The sequence below is a fragment of the Branchiostoma belcheri genome, unplaced genomic scaffold (assembly GCF_001625305.1).
Source record: "Branchiostoma belcheri isolate BF01 breed outbred unplaced genomic scaffold, Haploidv18h27 scaffold266, whole genome shotgun sequence".
Classification (NCBI taxonomy): domain Eukaryota; kingdom Metazoa; phylum Chordata; class Leptocardii; order Amphioxiformes; family Branchiostomatidae; genus Branchiostoma; species Branchiostoma belcheri.
In genome coordinates this window covers 74,643-94,566 of record NW_017803872.1, presented here as the reverse complement: position 1 = coordinate 94,566, position 19,924 = coordinate 74,643, and the positions used below count along the sequence as shown (strand labels likewise).

The window sequence follows — 19,924 nt, the reverse complement described above, 5'->3', positions numbered from 1 at the left end:
GGTCCTTTCAGCCTGGGTACCAAACCTTAGGGACGGCTTGGGGGTGATTTTCCTACCCCTGCCTTTACTAAGCACAGGCGATCTATATCCACGGATATATCTCCAACTGGTTTCTCTTTATCCGCTGGCTTCTTCTATCACGCCGATTTTTCTATTGCGTCGATCCGGTGACCGGTAACTGGGGCCCAGTTTAGCGGCCGGTGACGCTCCCAGCGCCGAAGAGATAGCGCTGAGCTCACGACGGTCTGGATACCAGGCTAGGGTCCCTTCCGTAAACACACTGGTACCTTGACTTTCAATACCTATACTAGTATCAGATATTGTATTAGTCTACATTCAGAGGGCATGAATGTAACCGTGGCCACCAGAAAACTGAGCCGTGATGGTACGTCAAACGGCTACGGTCTGCTACCTTCGTATCATGGCACTCATAAAATATTCAAGAGTTTACAAACCTTCACTGGGAGTGGCGTACCTCATCCATTGTTGGTGTCTAGCGGTTTAGAAATGGATATTCAAAGAGACTTAATTATGACTCAATGAAAAGATGACCCCACCCAGGACTTTGTGAGAAACGTGTATACACGAAGGCATTGCCCTCTACGTATAAGGACATAAAAATTGTGACTTCTTTGTCTGTTGTATAGCATCAAAACATTACAAATTATATTTAATATTTTTGCGTCATTTATAATGCACTCTGGCATATACATGTATACCAATCGGTTACGTGCAATGGTAATGCAAAACTAAAAAAAATATCTTCGACGTAATACTATACATAACCTCGACGTAATAATGCTACATAATACTTTTTCTGAATCATTGCATTAATGTGTATAAAATTGTGCTGAAGAACAGTGCACTCTGACACAGTGACATGTCAATAATAATTAAAAACGTCATCAACAAGTGCTAAGGGGCAATGGGTTGATATTTAGATGCTATGACATCCATTATTTGTTTGTTCTAACTTTACAGTTATTGTTGGAGATATATTGTGGTGGCTGCATACATTGTACTATAGTAATTTTGCTACACATAAATATGAATTACGCCTGTATTGTTTCTTTCTGTAGAGTCCAATGCTACATTTATATGCTAGTACTATTGGGAAAATAAGTTATCTGTAGTGTTAGCTGTGGCACCCTTATTTCATTATGGGGAAACCCACTTTTTTCCGAATTCTTTTCAACGTTGACATTACAATTTTGAAATGTTTCTTGTGACTTTTATGCTTCGCTGAGAAAGTACGTTTTGTGTCTGTATTGTTGATCAAGCTAGTAGTGCCTGTAGTTCTGTGACTACCTGCCAGGCGGCGCTTTGGTGCTGACCTTGGTGCTGATTGTGTCATCAGGATCTCTGCCTACCATTCAATGGCTACCTGCCAGGTGGCGCTTTGTTGCTGACCTAGGTACTGATTGTGTCATCAGCATCTGTGCCTGCTATGCAATGGCAACCTGCCAGGTGGCGTTGTGAGACTAGTACTAGCCTTGGTTCTGACTGTGTTATCTACCTGCCTATCTGCCTACCATTCTACACCAACTAACCAGCATTCCTCAACCCGAACAATAGAAAGTTATTAGCATTAACGTATTGGAGAACATATTAGAACAGGAATAGACAATTCAGTGTCAGTCATGCATTCCTTGGTTCTGAAGAATGTCAGTTTTAATTTTCCATTATTTCCATTATGGAAAAGAATTACTAGAGCACCTTGTCACCATGGGTACAATTGTTTTAAGTAACTCCATACTTAAGGGGCAAGAATTGTTCGTTACATTTCATTGCAAAAAAATCCTAATTGAAAAAAATAAAACAAATTGTTTCATTGCATGGACAGGCTTGTACTTGCTAGTTTTTGTATTCATTGGCCACATTAGACTTAACTAGCACACCAGCAACTTAGACCAAACTAATAGCAACAATGTAAACTTGCAATTGTTCATCATGGAATTTTCCTGGCTATTGAAGAAGTTTTGCTCACAAACTATAAAAAGCACAAGAAAGATCCTTTGGTATAATTATTCCTCCCTTTTAAACAGCATGCAATACTACTGAAAGATAAAAACCTTCTGCAATTTTTTGTAATGCTGTATTTTGTGATGACTACATTTTCCACGAAGAACAAGAACATTTTGTATCTTGATTTGATGGTAGAATCTACAGCAACTAGAAAGGTAACATTTGCAAAGCAAATGCATGATGTTTACCTTCGCATATGGTCTGCTCTGTTAATTCTTACTCAAACACATTCGTATATATGGCCAGACAGGAGTCTAAATCCCTCCTACTTTAAGATTGCAACATGATGTAACCCAACACCAGTTACCATGGTGAGAGACGTCAACAAATCAGGTCATTGGCCAGGTCAGAGGTTAGTGTTTGGAGAACAAGAAGAGGAATGAAACTCAGCAAAAACAATGTTTTCCTTTGGTAAACATAACTATTGCTATGTAATGATAGCACAATAGCAAGTAAGTACATCCAAATGCTGTAGAACATTTCACATTTCAGCAGGATGATCCTGTTTATAGTGGAAAATCCACCAGCATTATTATCCAGTCAATAGTACAAATGTTTCCACTATATAATGCAATTTTATAATTGACAGGATCAAAAAATTCTGTTATTGACAGGATCATCCTGACAATAGTGAAAATTTTTTCTGTTATTGATGATAATAGCCATTCCCTATAACAACTATACAACTCCAGGGGTTTGGGGCTTTGACCATAAGGTTGTCCATGGTGCTGAACATGAAGTGCCTGATGTTCACTACTGGATGTTGAGGTCCTTGGCCACCAGGCTGGCCGTGGTGCTGTGCATGAAGGGCCTGTTCTGTTGGAAGGTTTGCAGGGTCTTTTCTCTGGCCTTGTCAAACCCATACAGGTCCCTGTGAGATGTAAATGGATCAAATGTGGTGTTGGTAAGTGTTTTGAACTTGACTAAATGTAAAATTTGAAAGAAATCTCATCTGTATTAGTGGAATCCATAGTTACAAAGTTTAAGCTTTAGTTCAAACACAAAAAGAAAGACTTACCATTAATTTTTGGTCAAACATGTCAACCTTCATCAGATGTGTGTGTGACCAAAACTTAATGGTGAGTCTTTCTTTTTGTATTGGAACTTTAACTTTGTAATGTTAACTATAAATGTGTAATTGTGAGAAAATTATCAGAATCAACCATAAGTATCAAGTGATCAAATATTCTTTCTACATGGTTTTGAGACTATGGATCAAACATAATAAAGGAAGCATAGTTTGCATTTTTTCGCAGGAAAAAAACGTTGATATTTTTGTATAAATATCTATAAACATATCCAATGCAATTTCAGAGCAATGCAATTTTTTACTGTTGCTTAAGACAATTTTAAACATCAGCAAACCAAGCAATGAAATTGGTGTGGCCTTACCTGTAGAGTGGCCGTACAAACTTCATCCTCCCCTGAACAGTAACAAACTTGAGAGCAGGGTCAACAGCACCCTCCCACTCTGCCCTGATACCCAGCCTCAGCCATCTGGGAAAATATATTTATCAAATTGTCAGTCAGACTCAGACACTTTGTTTGGTCATAGAACTCTAAATTTTACCATGTTCATGAATTAGGTACAACATGTAGTTATTATCATTTTTCATTATCATTTTGTCAGAAATGCTTTCAAATTGTCTCTGTGTATTTATGTATGTACAAGTCATGTATATATAAGTATTACAAAGAAGTTTCTTTCCATTTTGAGCACATTCAGATTCTTTAAGCCTGGAATATATCACAAAGATCTGTTGAACAATACCTCACCTGAACTTGATCTCTGAGTTGTTGTTAGCGCTCATGCCATAGACTTGGTCCATCTTTTCAATATGCTGAATCGACAGTGGGGGCTGAAACATGGGACATTACCCAAGATTGGGTGTTACTTTTATAAAGATAAGGTACATGTACCTTAATCCTGAACAGTCAACCTAAAAAAGGTTCACATCATTGCCTTAGAACTTTATGAAAATTTACCACATTTTGTAGAAGGATTAACAAAGACATGTCAGTAACTATTTCCTCTTCAAGATCTCAAACCTGAGACCAGACTTTAATGTTTGAACCACTCACACCGGGAAGGACCCCTACACTTTTCGATAAGTGTGGTGAGATCCTTAACATGCTCAAGGTGTGGCTCTCCTTTAACACTCTCACTGGCTTTAGGTCCTATTCGAAAGGACTAACCGAAGCTAGGTACTCAATCATTTTCACCTGAGTCGAGGAAATAGGTGTTTAAGGCAGGCCTCGAAATTGACTTTTTTTACTATTGTCCCGGAATTGTCCCGAACATAGATTTCAATTGTCCCGAACTGAGGATGGACTGTCCCAGCCTTCTTTTCAGGAAATAAGTTGATGGCAACAATAAGAAATCAACAACATGCAGAATTGTAAAACTTGAAGTCCACTTTATTATTAAATGTAGGGAAATAGATGATAGTATCATGGGCACTGCACCATCTTCGAGGCCCCCCTCCCCGACAATTGGAATCCCTGATTGGTCAAATTTAAATGTTTGAACATATATTTGAGTATTATGGGCTGCTGGCGGCCCGCAGCAGGATGGATGGATCGCGTTCCCAAATCATGTGGATGGTCTCAGAATTTTCCAGTTGCCCGAAATTGTCCCAAAACGTAATTTGAATTGTCCCGAGCTGAAAATTTAGTGTCATTTGACACTGGGACAATGTTAATTTCGAGCCCTGTTAAGGGCCTTTCCCAAGGGCACAACAATGAGACCTGCCAGGGATTAAAACCCAGTTCCACAAAAGTGTGTGGAGGAAATATTTTATTCGCATCATGTGATTGTAAGCCCTGCATCAATTCAGCACTATAAAAGGCTGCAATTGCACAGGTGATGTTTGACCACTTGTGTACCTCCAGCAGCAGTTGTGCCAGAAACTCAGTTTTCTGTCCAGGTGACATGTCCTGCAGGTCCTGGGGAGTGAACTGGTCCAGCTGGTCAGCTGTGGCCTGACTCCAGCGCCGACACAGGGCGGAACACACGTCTGCCAGGGTCGTGTCATAGCTGCAGGAGAAGATGATAAAGCTATATATCAATACATCATGCCCGTAGCCATTTTGCTTTGGGGGGTTCTTCTTACAATCTGAGGACCAACAAGCGCCTTAGGAGCGACTAGCACCAAAAATGTCAGCTTTCTGGGGGTGCCAGGGGGCATGTCCCCCCCAAAAAAATTTGAACATCGTACCTTCTGAAATGGTATTTCCTGCATTTTTGAGACAATATCAAGGAAAAGGTGGGGCCCTTATATACATGTACATTATTTTTTATATGGGCTGTACATATAGTACAATCTATATAGTGCCCTGTACGATTTTGGGGTATTTCTCATGCAACGCATCACACCGCAGTGAAACACAATTGCAACGAATGCGGAAGTAACTATGCCACCGCAGGGAAAAAAAAGGCAAGGGTCTATGACCTGATCAAGACATCAAATTAATATTTTAAAATATTGTATAAAAATGCCAGCAGGACCGGGGTTCATGTGAAGACGACCATTATGTGCACTATTAGTACTACTAACCTGGGCTTGACAGGTGGCATACCAGGTGTGTGTAGCCAGGCATTCCAGTCCACCTGGTCAAACAGGCCTTCAGATACCTGCTTAAACAATGAGTGAAAGTTTGCAAGTATTTACAAAATTATTATTACGAAAGTTTGCAAATATTTGCAAATTTTCAAGGAAATACGTGTTGGATGTGACAAAATAATAGTGTACATTAAAAATTAGCATGACTAATACTACAAATGCTACTTTTACATGTAATTATTATTGTTGTAATTGGGTTTGATTTCTTTTGTGTGCAGTGGAGTATCAAATGCCCCACACTTGCAGGACATAGATTCTGAAGTGTTAAATAAATGCAGTTTTGTGGGTCGGAAAGGTGACTAAAACTAGGAAACATTTTGGTGACTACTGTACAGTACTTCCACTTGCCTCTTTCAGTGCTGTAATGAGGACAATGGCAAATAAAGTGTATTACGTCCTCCACTGTCTTTCTTGAATATTTGACACTTAATGAAGTGACTAGTTTACATAATATTTGACACCTGTAGATATCTTTAAAGAAAGGAAGAAGGTAAAAATTTTTCTGGTATCCAACTTCACCTCTTTCTTGAAGTAGTCCAGAAGAAAGGCTTTCCATTCTTCAGTGTCCAGGCACTTGTACTTAAAGGTCTCAATGTATTTCCTCAGGAACGGTTCAAACTTCTCTGTAAGAAAAAAAATAAAGACAAAAACAGTTCTTTAATATCCAAACATAGCGAATTCATGACCCTAGCATGTCCTGATCACGAGATATCAAAACCTGAAGTCCGCTGCAGTACCATAACAAACTGCCAGGATGAAAGTTCATCATTTTGAGGTCTCATCAAAACCTACCCACCTACCAAATAGCAAGACAATCCATCTAAGCCTTCTCGAATTATATTGTGACAGACAGACAGATGGACACACACACACACACACACACACACGATACCGAAAACATAACCTTCTTGGCAAAGGTAATAAACTCTAGTCATCATCTAATATCACTAAGACACACTCCATTTTTTTTTCTTATTTGCAAAAAAATAAAAAATAAAAAAATTCAGGTTCTGAATCAACTTCAAAATGCTCATATTTTGGCCCCAACAATTGAGTTGTTACTGTAACAGTTTTTCCATCTATCAAATTAGTGGTTTGATCAAAACCAGCATAGGATGCCTAGGCCTGTTTTAATTTTTTTTACCCTGTTGCTTCATATTTTTTTCTGAAAAAATCTAGGAACCAACAAATCAAATTGGCGTGGCCTTATGTAGACACTTCAAAGAGAAGATCCACTCATGAGGTGTTACTAAATAAAGAAGACATGAGATACCTGGTCCTCCCACCAGCTCCTCCAGGTAGTACAGCAGAGTAAAGCCCTTCTCATAGGGTACAGAGGAGAAGGCATCATCAGGATCCACACCCTCCAGTCTGGGCACCAGGTTAGTCAGCGGGTTGGTCTCACCAAACGTTTGTACCTGCAACAAGTTTGGATAGTCATCCATGGATAGTTTCATCAAGTTGGTAAGTAACTAAATAAAGAGATTATCATTGCCAGGTGCCATTAGGCCACACCAATTTAACTTCTTGGTTAACGGATTTTTCTAGACAAATAATGGAGCGGGCGGGCGAAAAAAAATAAAAATAAAAACAGGTCTAGGCATCGTATTATGGCCCAAAATGGTACGATAGGAGCCATGAAGTCAACACACCAGGCTGGTTCAAAATTTAAACAATGAACTTTTGAACTTTTAATGATACCATTGCATTGAAAGATGGAATAACTGTAACAACTAGGATGAAAAGAACTGTTTTCAACTGTTCAGGGCAAAATATGAGCATTTTGCAGTTGATTCTGGATTTTTATTTTTATTTGCAAATCAGAAAAAAATGAAGCGGCGAATCCGTTAACCAAGAAATTAAATTGGTGTGGCCTTATGTCTGAAAATGTAAATTCATAAGCAAGTACACTTTGACAACAGTCAAGGAAGACTCACCGAGTGATACAGGTCTTTCCAGCCTCCTAAAGACAAAGATGATAGAAGAGATTTCTTAAGTTTTCTTAAATAACAACAACTTCTTACAAACTACATAAAATTACAGTCTTATCATAAGAAAACTATATGTATCATGGGTGCACAAAAAAATCTAAAATACTATGGTACCTTAAAAAGTACTATAACGAAGGTTTTATTACTTTTCTGTCATATGCCAAGAATATATGCTGTACATGTATAACGTTACATTAATTTTATATGTCATACATTTAACATCTAACTTACGTAAATCCATGATGTGTTTTCTCAAAATTTTAAAAAGCAATTCTACCGTACCTAAAGCTGCAAACTGCCTAGTCTGCTCCCCGTGCATCCTGCCTGCAATCTTTCTCTCCACAAATACAGTGTGGCCTTCATTCAACCTGAGGGTCAGAGAAAACAAAGTAACGAGTTATACCCAATTTAGAGCTAGGACCTATAATTGGTTCTGAGCCGAACATTCTGACCATTACTTATGCCAGTGACTAGGGGTGGGTACCGGTTCAGCTGGACCGGTTTAAACTGGAACGACATTCGGGAACCGAGTCCATAAAATCGAAATGCAAAAACCGGATCATGGAACCTGATTGTACATTTCTGTAGATTGTACACACATCTTAAGATAATCTGGCCATGGCAGGTAAAGAAAATAACCGTGAATCAAACTAGATTAGCCTAAATCCATGTTTGTCTCTTTCTGTAACTGTGTTCAGCTTCAATATACATGGTACAACTTGAACATAATATATAACAAACTAGTGAGTGACCTGTACCCGTGTTTCGCACTCCAAAATATGATATAGTTCTACTGTACAATAATCAATAATCTGAATTTTCTATACAGGTACCCAGCCCTATCAGTGACAATGCCATGCATGGAAAGAAACTGAGATTGAAATCATAGGTTTATGTGTCCTGTTGCCCACCAGAAGTGCTCCCATGTCCTGTTGGTCACCAGGTTGCCTGTCCAGCTGTGAGAGATCTCATGAGCCACCACCTGTAATATAGACATCAACATCTTAAGACACCAAAATACGACCTCATCTACATGTAATTGTAGGCCGTACAAACTTAGTTTCTCAGTTAATCAAACATGGGAGATTATATTGTCCACCTCTATTATGTTTGATCCTTGTGTAGTCTTTGGGCCACCCCAATTTAATTTGTTGTTTCTCGGATTGCCATGTCCAATTTTTTTCTGATTTGAAAAAAAAAAAATTTTGTTCTCCCCTTCAACTGCAAAATGCTCAATGAAAGACATATTTTGGGCCCAATGGTTGAAGAAAGTCCTTTTCTTCCTAGTTGTTAAAGTTTTTCAATGTAACGTGAATGCAATTTTGTTCCATTAAAAGTTCAAAATCTATTGTTTTAATTATAAACCAGCTGGGTATGTTCACTTCATGGCTAATATTGTTACAGTAACATTTCCGGCCTTGGCCTGTTGTTTTTTTTGCCCTACATGTCGCTTCATATTTGTTCTGAAAAAATCCAAGAAACAAAAAAATTAAATTGGTGTGGCTTTGTGTTGGAATAAAGTTTCACATTGTTCTATTGTTCTACCAACACAGATGAACTTCCATGATAATAGCAGCTGTTTGCTCATAACTTAAAGGTTGAAGTAACAGCATTAAGTAAAGTCAAGCTAGAAACCACAACAGTTAGCATGACTTACATTTGCAAGTGACCTGTCTCCAGCCTGTAAATGGTATGAACAAATTGATCATTGACAAATAAAGCAATGATAAGCATTTGCTGAGACAGAATAACAGATCACAGACAAAGTAGGAAACTTTTTACAATGTGTTTAAATTGCATGAAATTCAATACAAGACATTTGTATACAAGTACTTAGCTATAGCGGTGTAAGTAATGGCCCTTAAACTATTACGCAGATTGGATTACATGTCAGCTCAGCTGTTACTGAAATGCAGTCAAACTTGCCAAAGTTTGCCATTGATTTCAACAGCATGACAGTGTTTTGCCTACTGTAAAAATTGGCACCTGCTTGGGCACATTGGGCAATTGGGCAGTCTGTTGTAAAATTTTGCTGTCTTCTAATGTTCTCTGTCTTGTCTTACCGCAATGCTTTTTGTATAAGAAGACCACTTGTCCAAGAAGACCACCTGGTCCCCTGGGTGGTCATCTTAGGCAAGTTTCACCGTAAGACCACACTGACTTCATTGTATGGATGATATCCACTGAAGACCCCAAAACTAGTGTGCGTGGGAATAAAAAATTCCAACCAAAAAACTGCTTAACCACATGAATACAAAGCTGCGCACTAGTAGATAGTTACTTTTACGACAAGCCGGAACATGCTGGGCTTTTGCAGCATTTATGAGTCTGTACTGTACTGAGTTCTGGAGTTCTGTGGAGCTTCGGCTGTGGAGCTACCAAGCCACCAAAGTCCATGGAGCTACCATGGACTTTTGGTGGATGGCACCCAGGCCAGACTCTCCTCGGAGGAAGTTTTTTTTTTTGGGGGGGGGGGCGAAAATCAATGCGCATGCAGATGTCATCCATAAAATTAAATCAGTGTGGTGTGGCCCAATGGAAAAAAAAAATGTTTGTGAGTTGTACCCACGAGCAGTGTGGGTGTGACGAAGGTGAGACAGGGGTTCTCCATGCCTCCGTACGGGAAGGAGGGAGGCAGCACCAGGAGGTCGTACTGTCCCCACACGTACGGACCCAGCAGATCCTCCGCTGTCTTCAGCATGGTCTCTGTCTGAAATTAATCAACAACAAGAAATATTCAAACATCTAAAAACTTCTACAGCATTATACAGACAGTGCTATCTAGCAATAGACCTACATTATTACGTCACAGTTTGTTTACCTGTTCTAAAGAAAATTCTAGAACAGTCAGTTAAAGAAAAAAGATCATTTCAAGACCCTTTCAAGTTTTCAAAGTCAGGTCACCGTCACCGTGTTTGATTTTTGCTGAATCTAGTTTTGTTGACACAGCATTACATGCCGTGATGGGTGATTTAGTTGTGGCAGTAGATGAAAGTAATAGTAATGCTACACAAACACACACACCTGTACAATCTAAACATCGATTGACCACAAACCGTCCCGGCATTCATTGTGGTAAACAAACTGTGACGTAATAATGTAAAAGGTCCATTATATATTGGCATCAGCATTTCCCTTTTATAAATATACAGGTTTTGGGAATAGATGCACTGGTGCACCCAACCTGAAAATTGGGTGCAAGAGGGAATCTTGCAGATCATGGCCAATTGCAGTTAAGAATGGTATAAATATTGCCATATCCCTTAAGTTTCGGCGGCATCATTTAATGCCAGAAGAGGTGTACTTGCAATTTTTTTAGAAGGCAATTAATTCCCAATGGCATAGAAAAACTGGCGTATGAGTTTCAGTCAATGACTAACCTCTGCAAACTCGTAAGCACTCTTGTCCACCAAGTCCTTCTCTGACCAAACCTTCGTACGGTGATCGATGTCCCTGTTAGAGAGAAAACAGTTAATATACTCTAAGTGTTATTTAAAGAACATTGTTCAAGGGTTATGGTTAGGGTTAGGGTTGTATCGGTATAGCCGGTATGACTGCCCTTTGGTATAACACACCAGCTACAATACATATTTTCCGTTCATAATTAATACAAATGCACAACCAATGCAAATAAATATTTTACCTGCTCTCCAAGGCTCCAGCCACTATAGCAATCAGGTAGGTGGGCATTTGTACCTACAGAAAAATATTAGAGATGCTTCTAAACAGGAAGGTCCATTGTATAAAAATCACATCCTAAAGGCATTGCAAACATAAACCCTGACAGACTGCTAGGTTAGAGTCTTGAAGGCATCCAATGCGATTTCAGGGCAGCAAAACTGGAAATATTCTGAATAAGGCAATCTTTGTGATATTGACACAAACTGCTTCACATTTAGTACATTTAAATCGGTATTTCATACTTTGGGCATTTGAAACTGCAGAAACAAACCCCAAGATGAGTCCTTTATTTTCTGGGTTAAGTACCCTAAAAATCATCCCAAGGCCCTTCCAGTAACCATTTTCCGTCAGAATATTGGGATTTTTTGCTCCAAGGGGGTCAATATACGTTGGGATAGTGTGGTTTCAACTCAGTATGTAGATGAATGTATAGAATATTGATCTTGAAAAATCGGGTTTCCAAGCCCTAAAAACTGCATTGGATGCCTTTAAAACCAAAAGAGTGGTGTTTGTGTCATTTTCTAGATATCTAGATAGCCAATATGAAAGAAAAATAAGCTGTTATCTATTACACAGAATGCCCACCTTTTGATCAAACTTGTACAGAGTTCTGGTTTGGTCTGTTGGATCTGTCTCCTCACCGCACCTCTGTGCAGACATCAGGGCCACCAGGGGTTTGGGCACAGAGACCTGAAATAAAAAGAAACATTAACATTAAGGAGTCTAGTGAAGTACAGGCATTGACTCTAAGTTTATGATTTCATGTTTTAGACTGTAACAATGTACAAGGTTCTGAACAATGCTTTTTAAGTTTCAACTTTATTTTGCAGACTGGTCATTTTCCAGAATGGTTTATTTGCAAATTGACATAAGGCCACACCAATTTAATTTGTTGGTTCTCGGATTCGCCTCTTCATTTTTTTCTGTTTTGCAAAAAAAAAAAAAAAGATTTTGGTTCTGAATCAACTAAAAAATGCTCATATTTTGCCCCCAACAGTTGTGGAAAGTCCCTTTCTTCCTAGTTGTTGCAGTGTTTCCATCTATCAATGCAGTGGTTTGATTAAAAGTTCAAAATTCATTGTTTAAATATTAACACAACCTTTTGTGTTGACTTCATGGCTCCTATCATAGCATTTGGGGCTATAATTATATAGGATGCCTAGACCTGTTTTTATTTTTTTTCGCCCTGTCGCTTCATGTTTTTTCTGACAAAATCCAAGAACCAACAAATTAAATTGGTGTGGCCTAAAACTAAAACAACATTGTAGCCTAATAATACAAAGAATTTTAATTGATTTTTTATGGTTTGTACACCACTCCTTTAGTATATATCTTGTTTTTGTTTTGTTAATGATACTTTCATCTGTATGTGCAGAGAGGAGAGGGTCTCAATAAGTGTGTGTACTTTTTGCCCAATCCTCTAAAAATAAATATGATGAAAAAAAAAGAATAAATCAACAGTGGTCTGCATACTTACCTCTGCTTGATAGGTTATCTTGGTAGAGGGGGTGTCTTGGCATGGAAGCATGCTGCGGGCATGGATGGCCTACAGAACAATCAGTTCTAAGGTTAATGACAAGATAACGAAGAATATATAAATCCTGTTACACTATGTCAGTAAAAATGAATTCCTGTGAACGCCTGAAAAGAAATCTTTACCATTTTCCTCATTTACAACCATTCACGCCATTCGTGTCACATAAAATTGTCCGCAGGCATTTATGAAATTATAAGAACAAGAGGACAGCACCCACCTGACACTGACTGAACAGGTACGGGTGCTGCTGTCCTGCTGTCTGCTGTGGGGACAGCCACTGTAGAGCTGAGGAGGAGGGTGCTGTCTCATAGCTGACTTGCACTTGGCATTTGCTCCCTCTATATAAAAAAAATTAGTACTGCAGCTTCATGTTGGTTTCTAGTAAGGCCATGTTGATTTGATTACATGGATGACATCCTCTACGAACCCCAAAACTGATGTGAGCATGCAAATAAAAAAGACTGGAAAAAAAAGTTACCTTCATTATGAAATCTACATAGTCATGAAGGTTGAACAAATGACTAAACACAAAGAGTATGGTTTGGCGAATTTTCATTTTTTCCAATTTTCCTCTTTTCTTTTGGAATTGATTTTGGCATTCTATGACAAGTATCATTTTCCAATATGTTTTTGTAATTTGTGGCATATATTTGCTCATTTTGCAGCTGCTTTGCATGATTTACAGTATGGTAGAAAAACCTTTAATTCCAAATGAACGAAAATTCATGTGCGATTGCATGCCATCCATTTTCAAATGAAGTCAAATCAACATGGCCTAATAAATATTATAAGGAATTGGATTCAAAGTGCAGTTCAAATTTATGTTGTGAAGTTTACTACTGCCACGAATTTTTCTTCAACAACCAATTCTTCATTAATTTTGGAACAAATACTGATCAGTATCTACAAGTACTATCATGAAAGTTCATCTATGTTGGTAGTTACATGTTTAAAGTTAAAACTTTTGGTCCAACACAAAAAAGTTCTCTCACTGGGTCAGTCTACTGATGAGGAAGACCAGAGTGACTGGTCGAAAGCTCTAGGTGAGAGAACTTTTTTGTGTTGGACCAAAAGTTTTAACTTTAAACAAGTATCTACAAGTATTAGTTCTCACATTGCTTGACAGTTGACTGGAAGGCTGATTTGCAGGGGTGATCCAAACGGCGCCACCTGGTCCTTCAGCTGGTACTGCAGCGGCTGAGCTGTGCTGACATCCTCCACACCATGGATGGTCAGCTCACGTGTATCCAGTACCTTGCAGGAAGAGGGAAAGAAATCATGTTGGACTTGTTGAACTTTTATTTCTCAAACCAAATGTCTAAAAAAGTTCAAAATTCATTGTTTAAATTTTAACCCAGCCTTTTGTGTTGACTTCATGGCTACTATTGTAGCATTTGGGGCTATAATAGGATGCCTAGACCTGGTTTTTTTTTCGCCCTATCGCTTCATATTTTTTCTGAAAAGATCTGAGAACCAACAAATTAAATTGGTGTGGCCCAACAGGGACCATTGCAAACACGCTGTTGTTCAGTACGCCTGTAGGCTGATATGTACAGTCATATGTTCTGACTGCATGTATATTACAATGTATTGAAGATAAATTTCATGTTGTTATGACTGGTTCCACTTATAGAAAAGAAAGAGATACATTGTTACAGACTATTACCACTAAGACAAAGTTCATCCTATCTGGTACACAGTACGATACATGTACATTCCATATATTATTGTCATGTCCAACTACCATAATCTGCTTACTTAGGCCAATTTCTGTACACTTAATTTCATACATGTAAGCGAGACCAAATAATCAATACATGACCATATTGTAACCCATATACTGTATAGATAGTAGTTTGTAGTAAGAAATGTAATAAGTTTAGTTTTGTAGTATTGTTGTATTACCGCTACACATTGTAGCATGTACGATTGTCGAGCAATAAAGCTCATTCATTCATTCAATGTATTGTGCGTGGGGACAGGCACAAAGTCTACACATACGTCACTAGATGGGGTGATCAGTGGGCGTGGCCTCCAACAACGTAACTGGGCAAGTGCAAAACTCAAGGTCGTGAGAGGACGGAGTGGTCATAGCTCGTACTGGTCCGTGACCAGCGTTAGGGACACCATGGCCCGTCTGATACACGTTCTGGCCCTCGCACTTTGCGTGGGAATCTCCGTCATCTTAGGAGATCCCGTACCGGTCTTTCACGACTGTGGTGAGTCATTTGACTGTGTATAAGAAACAAATCCGACAAGCTGTTTGTTTCCTTTTGAATGATTGTACAAGGGTCATCTATTGTTTTACACTCACAGTCCTCGTTTCAGGATATTTGGATACATTTTAGTTGCTATTTCTGTGTACTTAGAAAATACTAGTATAGTGAGGTACATTGTACATGTGTTGTGAGCAACCTTCTGAGTAAAGAATGTACTAGTAAGCAAATGGCGCATGTCTGCATAACAGGACTTTTGTTCCCTTTTCGACTTCCAAAATATTGTCTTCACTTTATTTGCATATCAATCTATAGCTTGTGCTCCTCTTGTCTCTCAGTCACTGACGCAGATACACTGACGAAAGCTAGTGGACACTGACTGAAACTTCTGACCATTTCCAAAATCATATCCAGTTGCTTAGAGTAACTTTTTTTGGCAAATGGCACATGGATAACGGATTAATAATAATATTGATTATACTGATAAAATAACGTTTCAGGTTCCTGAAATACTTAAATGTTTTGCATTTTTGCATGACAATGCCATGAATGATTATGTCGTTTCTCATTGAAAGACATTACACATTACTAGTATCTCTGTACAGGATCCAAAGTGGCCAAAATCGACTCTATCAACATCACACCATGTGCAACTGAGCCATGCCAGCTGGTGAAAGGACAAAACGTCTCCGTGGTTCTGGAGTTCACCACAAGTCAGAGCTTACTTCAGATATTAATGCCTTGCCTTCTTTAATCAATAAAAAGCTAAAAAGTACTAAATACAGGACCAACAGATATAAGAACTCTCCAGTACCATACCTGGTTCGCATATTGAACAATTCCTCCAAATAATGTGTATCGTACTTCTAGGGTGGTTAGTCTGTCCTCTAGTCTTATTTTTTACTAACTAAATGTATATTATTGTGGTAGTATTTCATATATGTCTGTAATTGTTAGTTTTTAATGCTGAAATTGAAACTGTTACTTTTAGGTATTTAATGTATAATGACATGGATTTTATTATTGAATAACTTAGCAATTTTAATGTGTCAATATATGTCAAATACAGAAAGACACAATTTAGCCAATGGCTACAAGGTCTTGTTTTGTTTTCACATAAACCATTTGATTGATTGATTGATTGATTGATTGATTGATTGATTGATTGATTGATTGATTGATTGATTGATTGATTGAAAAAGCCATTTTGTAAGGCCACACCGATGTAATTTCTTGGTTAATGGATTTTTCTAGAAAAAATAATGGAGCGGGCGGGCGAAAAAAAAATAAAAATAAAAAAGGCCTAGGTATTTCTCTTATGGCCCAAAATGGTACGATAGGGCTATAGGGAGCCATGAAGTCAACACACCAGGCTGGTTCAAAATTTAAACAATGAATTTTGAACTTTTAATGATACAACTGCATTGAAAGATGGAACTGTTCAGGGCAAAATATGAGCATTTTGCAGTTGATTCTGATTTTTTTTTGCGAATCAGAAAAAAATGAAGCGGGCGAATCCGTTAACCAAGAAATTAAATTGGCGTGGCCTAAATTTTAAGTAAAACATGTGCATTATTCCTTTTTTTTCAGACAAGCAGATAACGAAGGCTAGTGCGGTTGTGCACGCCATCGTACTCGATGTCAGGGTCCCACATGAGATCCCAAACCCCGATGCATGTAAGGATTCGGGGCTGAAATGTCCCATAGCAGCCGGAGGAACTTACAACTATACCTCCTCCCTCTTGGTGTCAAAGTCATACCCGCCGGTAAGAAATTTGTTTGTGTTAGTATAGGGGTAGTACCAGGTAGGCCAACTTGACAACATTACAAGTTGCAGTGCTCTAGTTGGAGCATATGTTCAGTATCATGATACCTTCAGGACTCAAAATTAAAGGTGATCCAATGGGCACTGACCACTAAAATTTAGGCTGGGACGACTAAAAAGACACTTTGGGACATTTTTGGGACAATAGGAAAATAATCAACATCAGAATGTCAGCCCTTCTTTTGTTTATCAGGCACACTTCCCGGCTTTTGGCTCCAGAAAATTCCCCCCAGATTTCCTGTCTACTGTGCAATTATAGTGCTCCTGGGAGTGAATATCAGCAAAATAAGGATGACTTCAAGTTGAAGTCATACAATATTTAAAAAAAAAACAGATTGGGACAGTTCATCCTCACTTCAGGACAACTGAAATTTATTTTGGGGACAGTGCTGGGACAATAGGAAGAAAAGTTAATTTCAAGGCCTGACCTTGCCCATTGGAAGCCCTGGACACACTGTCAGACAGACACGCACACACACACACACACAAATCCTGTTGCAGACATAAAGCGCCTGCTTGTAATTTGATATCATATAATTTGAGACTTTTCCTCTAACGTTCCTGCCGTCTCTCTCGCTATCTTTCAGATCAAGTTCGTGGTAGAGTGGAAACTACAAGATCAGGACGGAGATGTCATCTGGTGCTTCCAGGTCCCAGCTCAAGTTGAAGGGTAGCTGTCACGTGGGCTATGATACAAAATAAGAACAAGAATTCGGAGATCTCATACCTCCATGAAATATATGAGTCTTTGTAAATGTTTTTTATTTGTCTCATTGACTATGGCAATAAGGTCGTAATTAGCATAATCTAGTTTAATTTATGGCTTTCTAAATTCAAATGACAATAAACTGCAGTTCTGCTGCAGTACCAAGGTCATCCACCAGGAGGCCCATATTTGACCTTGACCTTTGTCTTCCTAAGATTTACCAACATACCAAATATCATCACAATCCATAAAGGCGTTATGAAGTTATGCTGACTGCAAATGTGCGGAAACACAAACACAGACAGACAGACACACAGACACCCCAAAAACAATACCTCCATTTTTCATGGAGGTAATTAATTGTCTGCATATTTATCTCTTGGAAATGGAATAAAAGGGCATGATACCTTTCAGCCTGATGATTCTCTCTCTAGATCTCGTTTGACTATCTAAGGCCACAGAAAGGAACTACAATGTCAAAACAAAGCGTAGACCCCATGCAGACCCTTTTATCGGACTGGACAGATTTTTCCACCTTCTGGACTGGACAGGTTTTTTCGCCAACCCCAATGTAAGCTGGGATAATTGCCAGATGGCTCTTATCAGTCACACACAGCACCTGTACATACATAAGGATGTTACATGCAGGTGTGTGACTTGACTCTTCAGGAATGTTGCCCAGACGTCCAGACAGCAAAAACTGAACTGTAACTTGCCTTGGCTATCCAAGGAGCTTTATAGAACATCCTATCTTACTGTAATTCATTTTATGTTCGCAGTAGCAGAAGTTTGCGGTCTGAGAAAAGCAGACTCCCTCCGAGGTGTTCGCTGAACAGTTAACTGTATGTTCGTGGTGGCATCTGGTACAGAAAAAAGAAAGTCGGCAAATAATTTGTCAATGGTAATAATAAGTTTGTTGTGCAAAAGTGACCGCGAAAACTGTGAAGAAAGGTAACTGAGAAAAAAATTAGGAATTACAGTATTTAAGCAGAAAGAGCCACTGGTATTGCCTGTAACTCTGCGAAAGCAGAACAGTCTTTTATCATTAAAGCTGGTTTGTAGTAACACCTGTTAATGATTAATTTTACACTCTCAATCCAGCAACAAAGGACTGTTTGTGCTTGAGTGTTTGCAAGTACAGGGGCGTTACCACTCTTGTTACTAAGTTACAGTTTGGAAACCTTAAAATTCGTCTGTTTTGCCACGTACACATAAGATATTCAGCTAGCAAAGGCTGCAACTGAGCTTTCACTTTCTTAGAGGCTGTCGGACTGTCCTATTGTCTATTCTACAGTTTCACTTTCACTAGTTTAATTTCAGGCACAACAGCAAATTTTCAATAAAAGTTTTAAAACCATTAATAGGCTCCTTGCTAATACTTGTAATATATTATATACAAGAACACAAGCAAGCACGCAATCAAGTTTTAAAAGACAGTCCCTTTTACATTTTACCTTAAAGATCAACTGTGCATTATAATGATTTAACTTTTCATAGGGAAATGTGTTATTATAGAGATAACGTTATCTACACCATGCACCACTCACCACATGCTCCACTCCCTCTTCCAACACCTCCACATCAAGAGTCGCCGACCCTCTCAGAACCTTCTTGTCGAAGTCTACGACAAGGTGCAGGGCGATGTTGGTGGTTCTAAAAGCCTGTGGGTTGCTTAGGGAGCAGGGATCAGCCATGGCGCGAAGCTCTAGGTAGCTAGGTTCAGCTAAAATTTGTGTCCGACTCCAAACACTGTTACACTGGCCAATGCGGAAGTGGTGGAAACGTGCGTTGCCGCAAAACGGCAAAGTGTCGTTGCACCTGCACCATGCAATGGCGCCGCTTAGCGGCTTCCTTTCAAACTGCAGTGGGTTTTTCTCCTAGCCATGTATGAGGAATTGGAGATAAGTAAATTACGTAAGAGTAAAGAACAGATGATATGTAAGATGGAGGATGTAGTCACTCTTGACAACATCATGATACATTTTGAACGGCTAATATATCCATTTCATGCCTCAATATTGAACATTGCCAATAATCAATTTACAGTGAATGGGAATGGGAAAATGTTTTCAGCACACAATGAAGTTTTCTTTTCTTCCGAATCTATCTTCTTTTGGACAAACTGATATACTTAAATTACGTTAACGTTTTAACACGGAGATTTGAAATACAAAGGCATCCGATTAATGTATTGTTTGTCATATAATCAAAGAAAGTAAAAGCAAAAGCCAGTTCGTTTTAGGAATACATTTGTACCATCGAAGCAAAGTTTTAGAAGACGGCAAGACAGTCTCTACCTTGTGCTACAATCTGTCCTACC

The 19,924-nt window shown here is 38.8% G+C and overlaps 2 protein-coding genes across 2 annotated transcripts; one reads left to right on the top strand and one right to left on the bottom strand.

Annotated features, from left to right (window-relative positions):
• Positions 1–2,703: 2,703 nt before the first annotated feature.
• LOC109472094 (leukotriene A-4 hydrolase-like) lies at positions 2,704–19,401 on the bottom strand. The gene is made up of 19 exons (XM_019771666.1): positions 19,152–19,401; positions 13,972–14,111; positions 13,075–13,195; positions 12,798–12,866; positions 11,906–12,010; positions 11,283–11,335; positions 11,020–11,092; positions 10,209–10,349; positions 9,297–9,320; positions 8,551–8,621; positions 7,922–8,007; positions 7,586–7,611; positions 6,922–7,066; positions 6,168–6,271; positions 5,583–5,659; positions 4,912–5,062; positions 3,802–3,884; positions 3,418–3,522; positions 2,704–2,896 (listed from the first exon to the last, which is right to left on the bottom strand). Exons 1-19 carry the CDS (start codon positions 19,296–19,298, stop codon positions 2,779–2,781), a joined length of 1,839 nt encoding a protein of 612 aa, XP_019627225.1. The 5' UTR covers positions 19,299–19,401; the 3' UTR covers positions 2,704–2,778.
• LOC109472093 (epididymal secretory protein E1-like) lies at positions 14,829–17,667 on the top strand. Its single transcript, XM_019771664.1, has 4 exons — positions 14,829–15,076; positions 15,679–15,786; positions 16,664–16,839; positions 17,486–17,667. The coding sequence occupies exons 1-4, from the start codon at positions 14,986–14,988 to the stop codon at positions 17,570–17,572; spliced, it is 462 nt and encodes a 153-aa protein (XP_019627223.1). The 5' UTR covers positions 14,829–14,985; the 3' UTR covers positions 17,573–17,667.
• Positions 19,402–19,924: the final 523 nt, after the last annotated feature.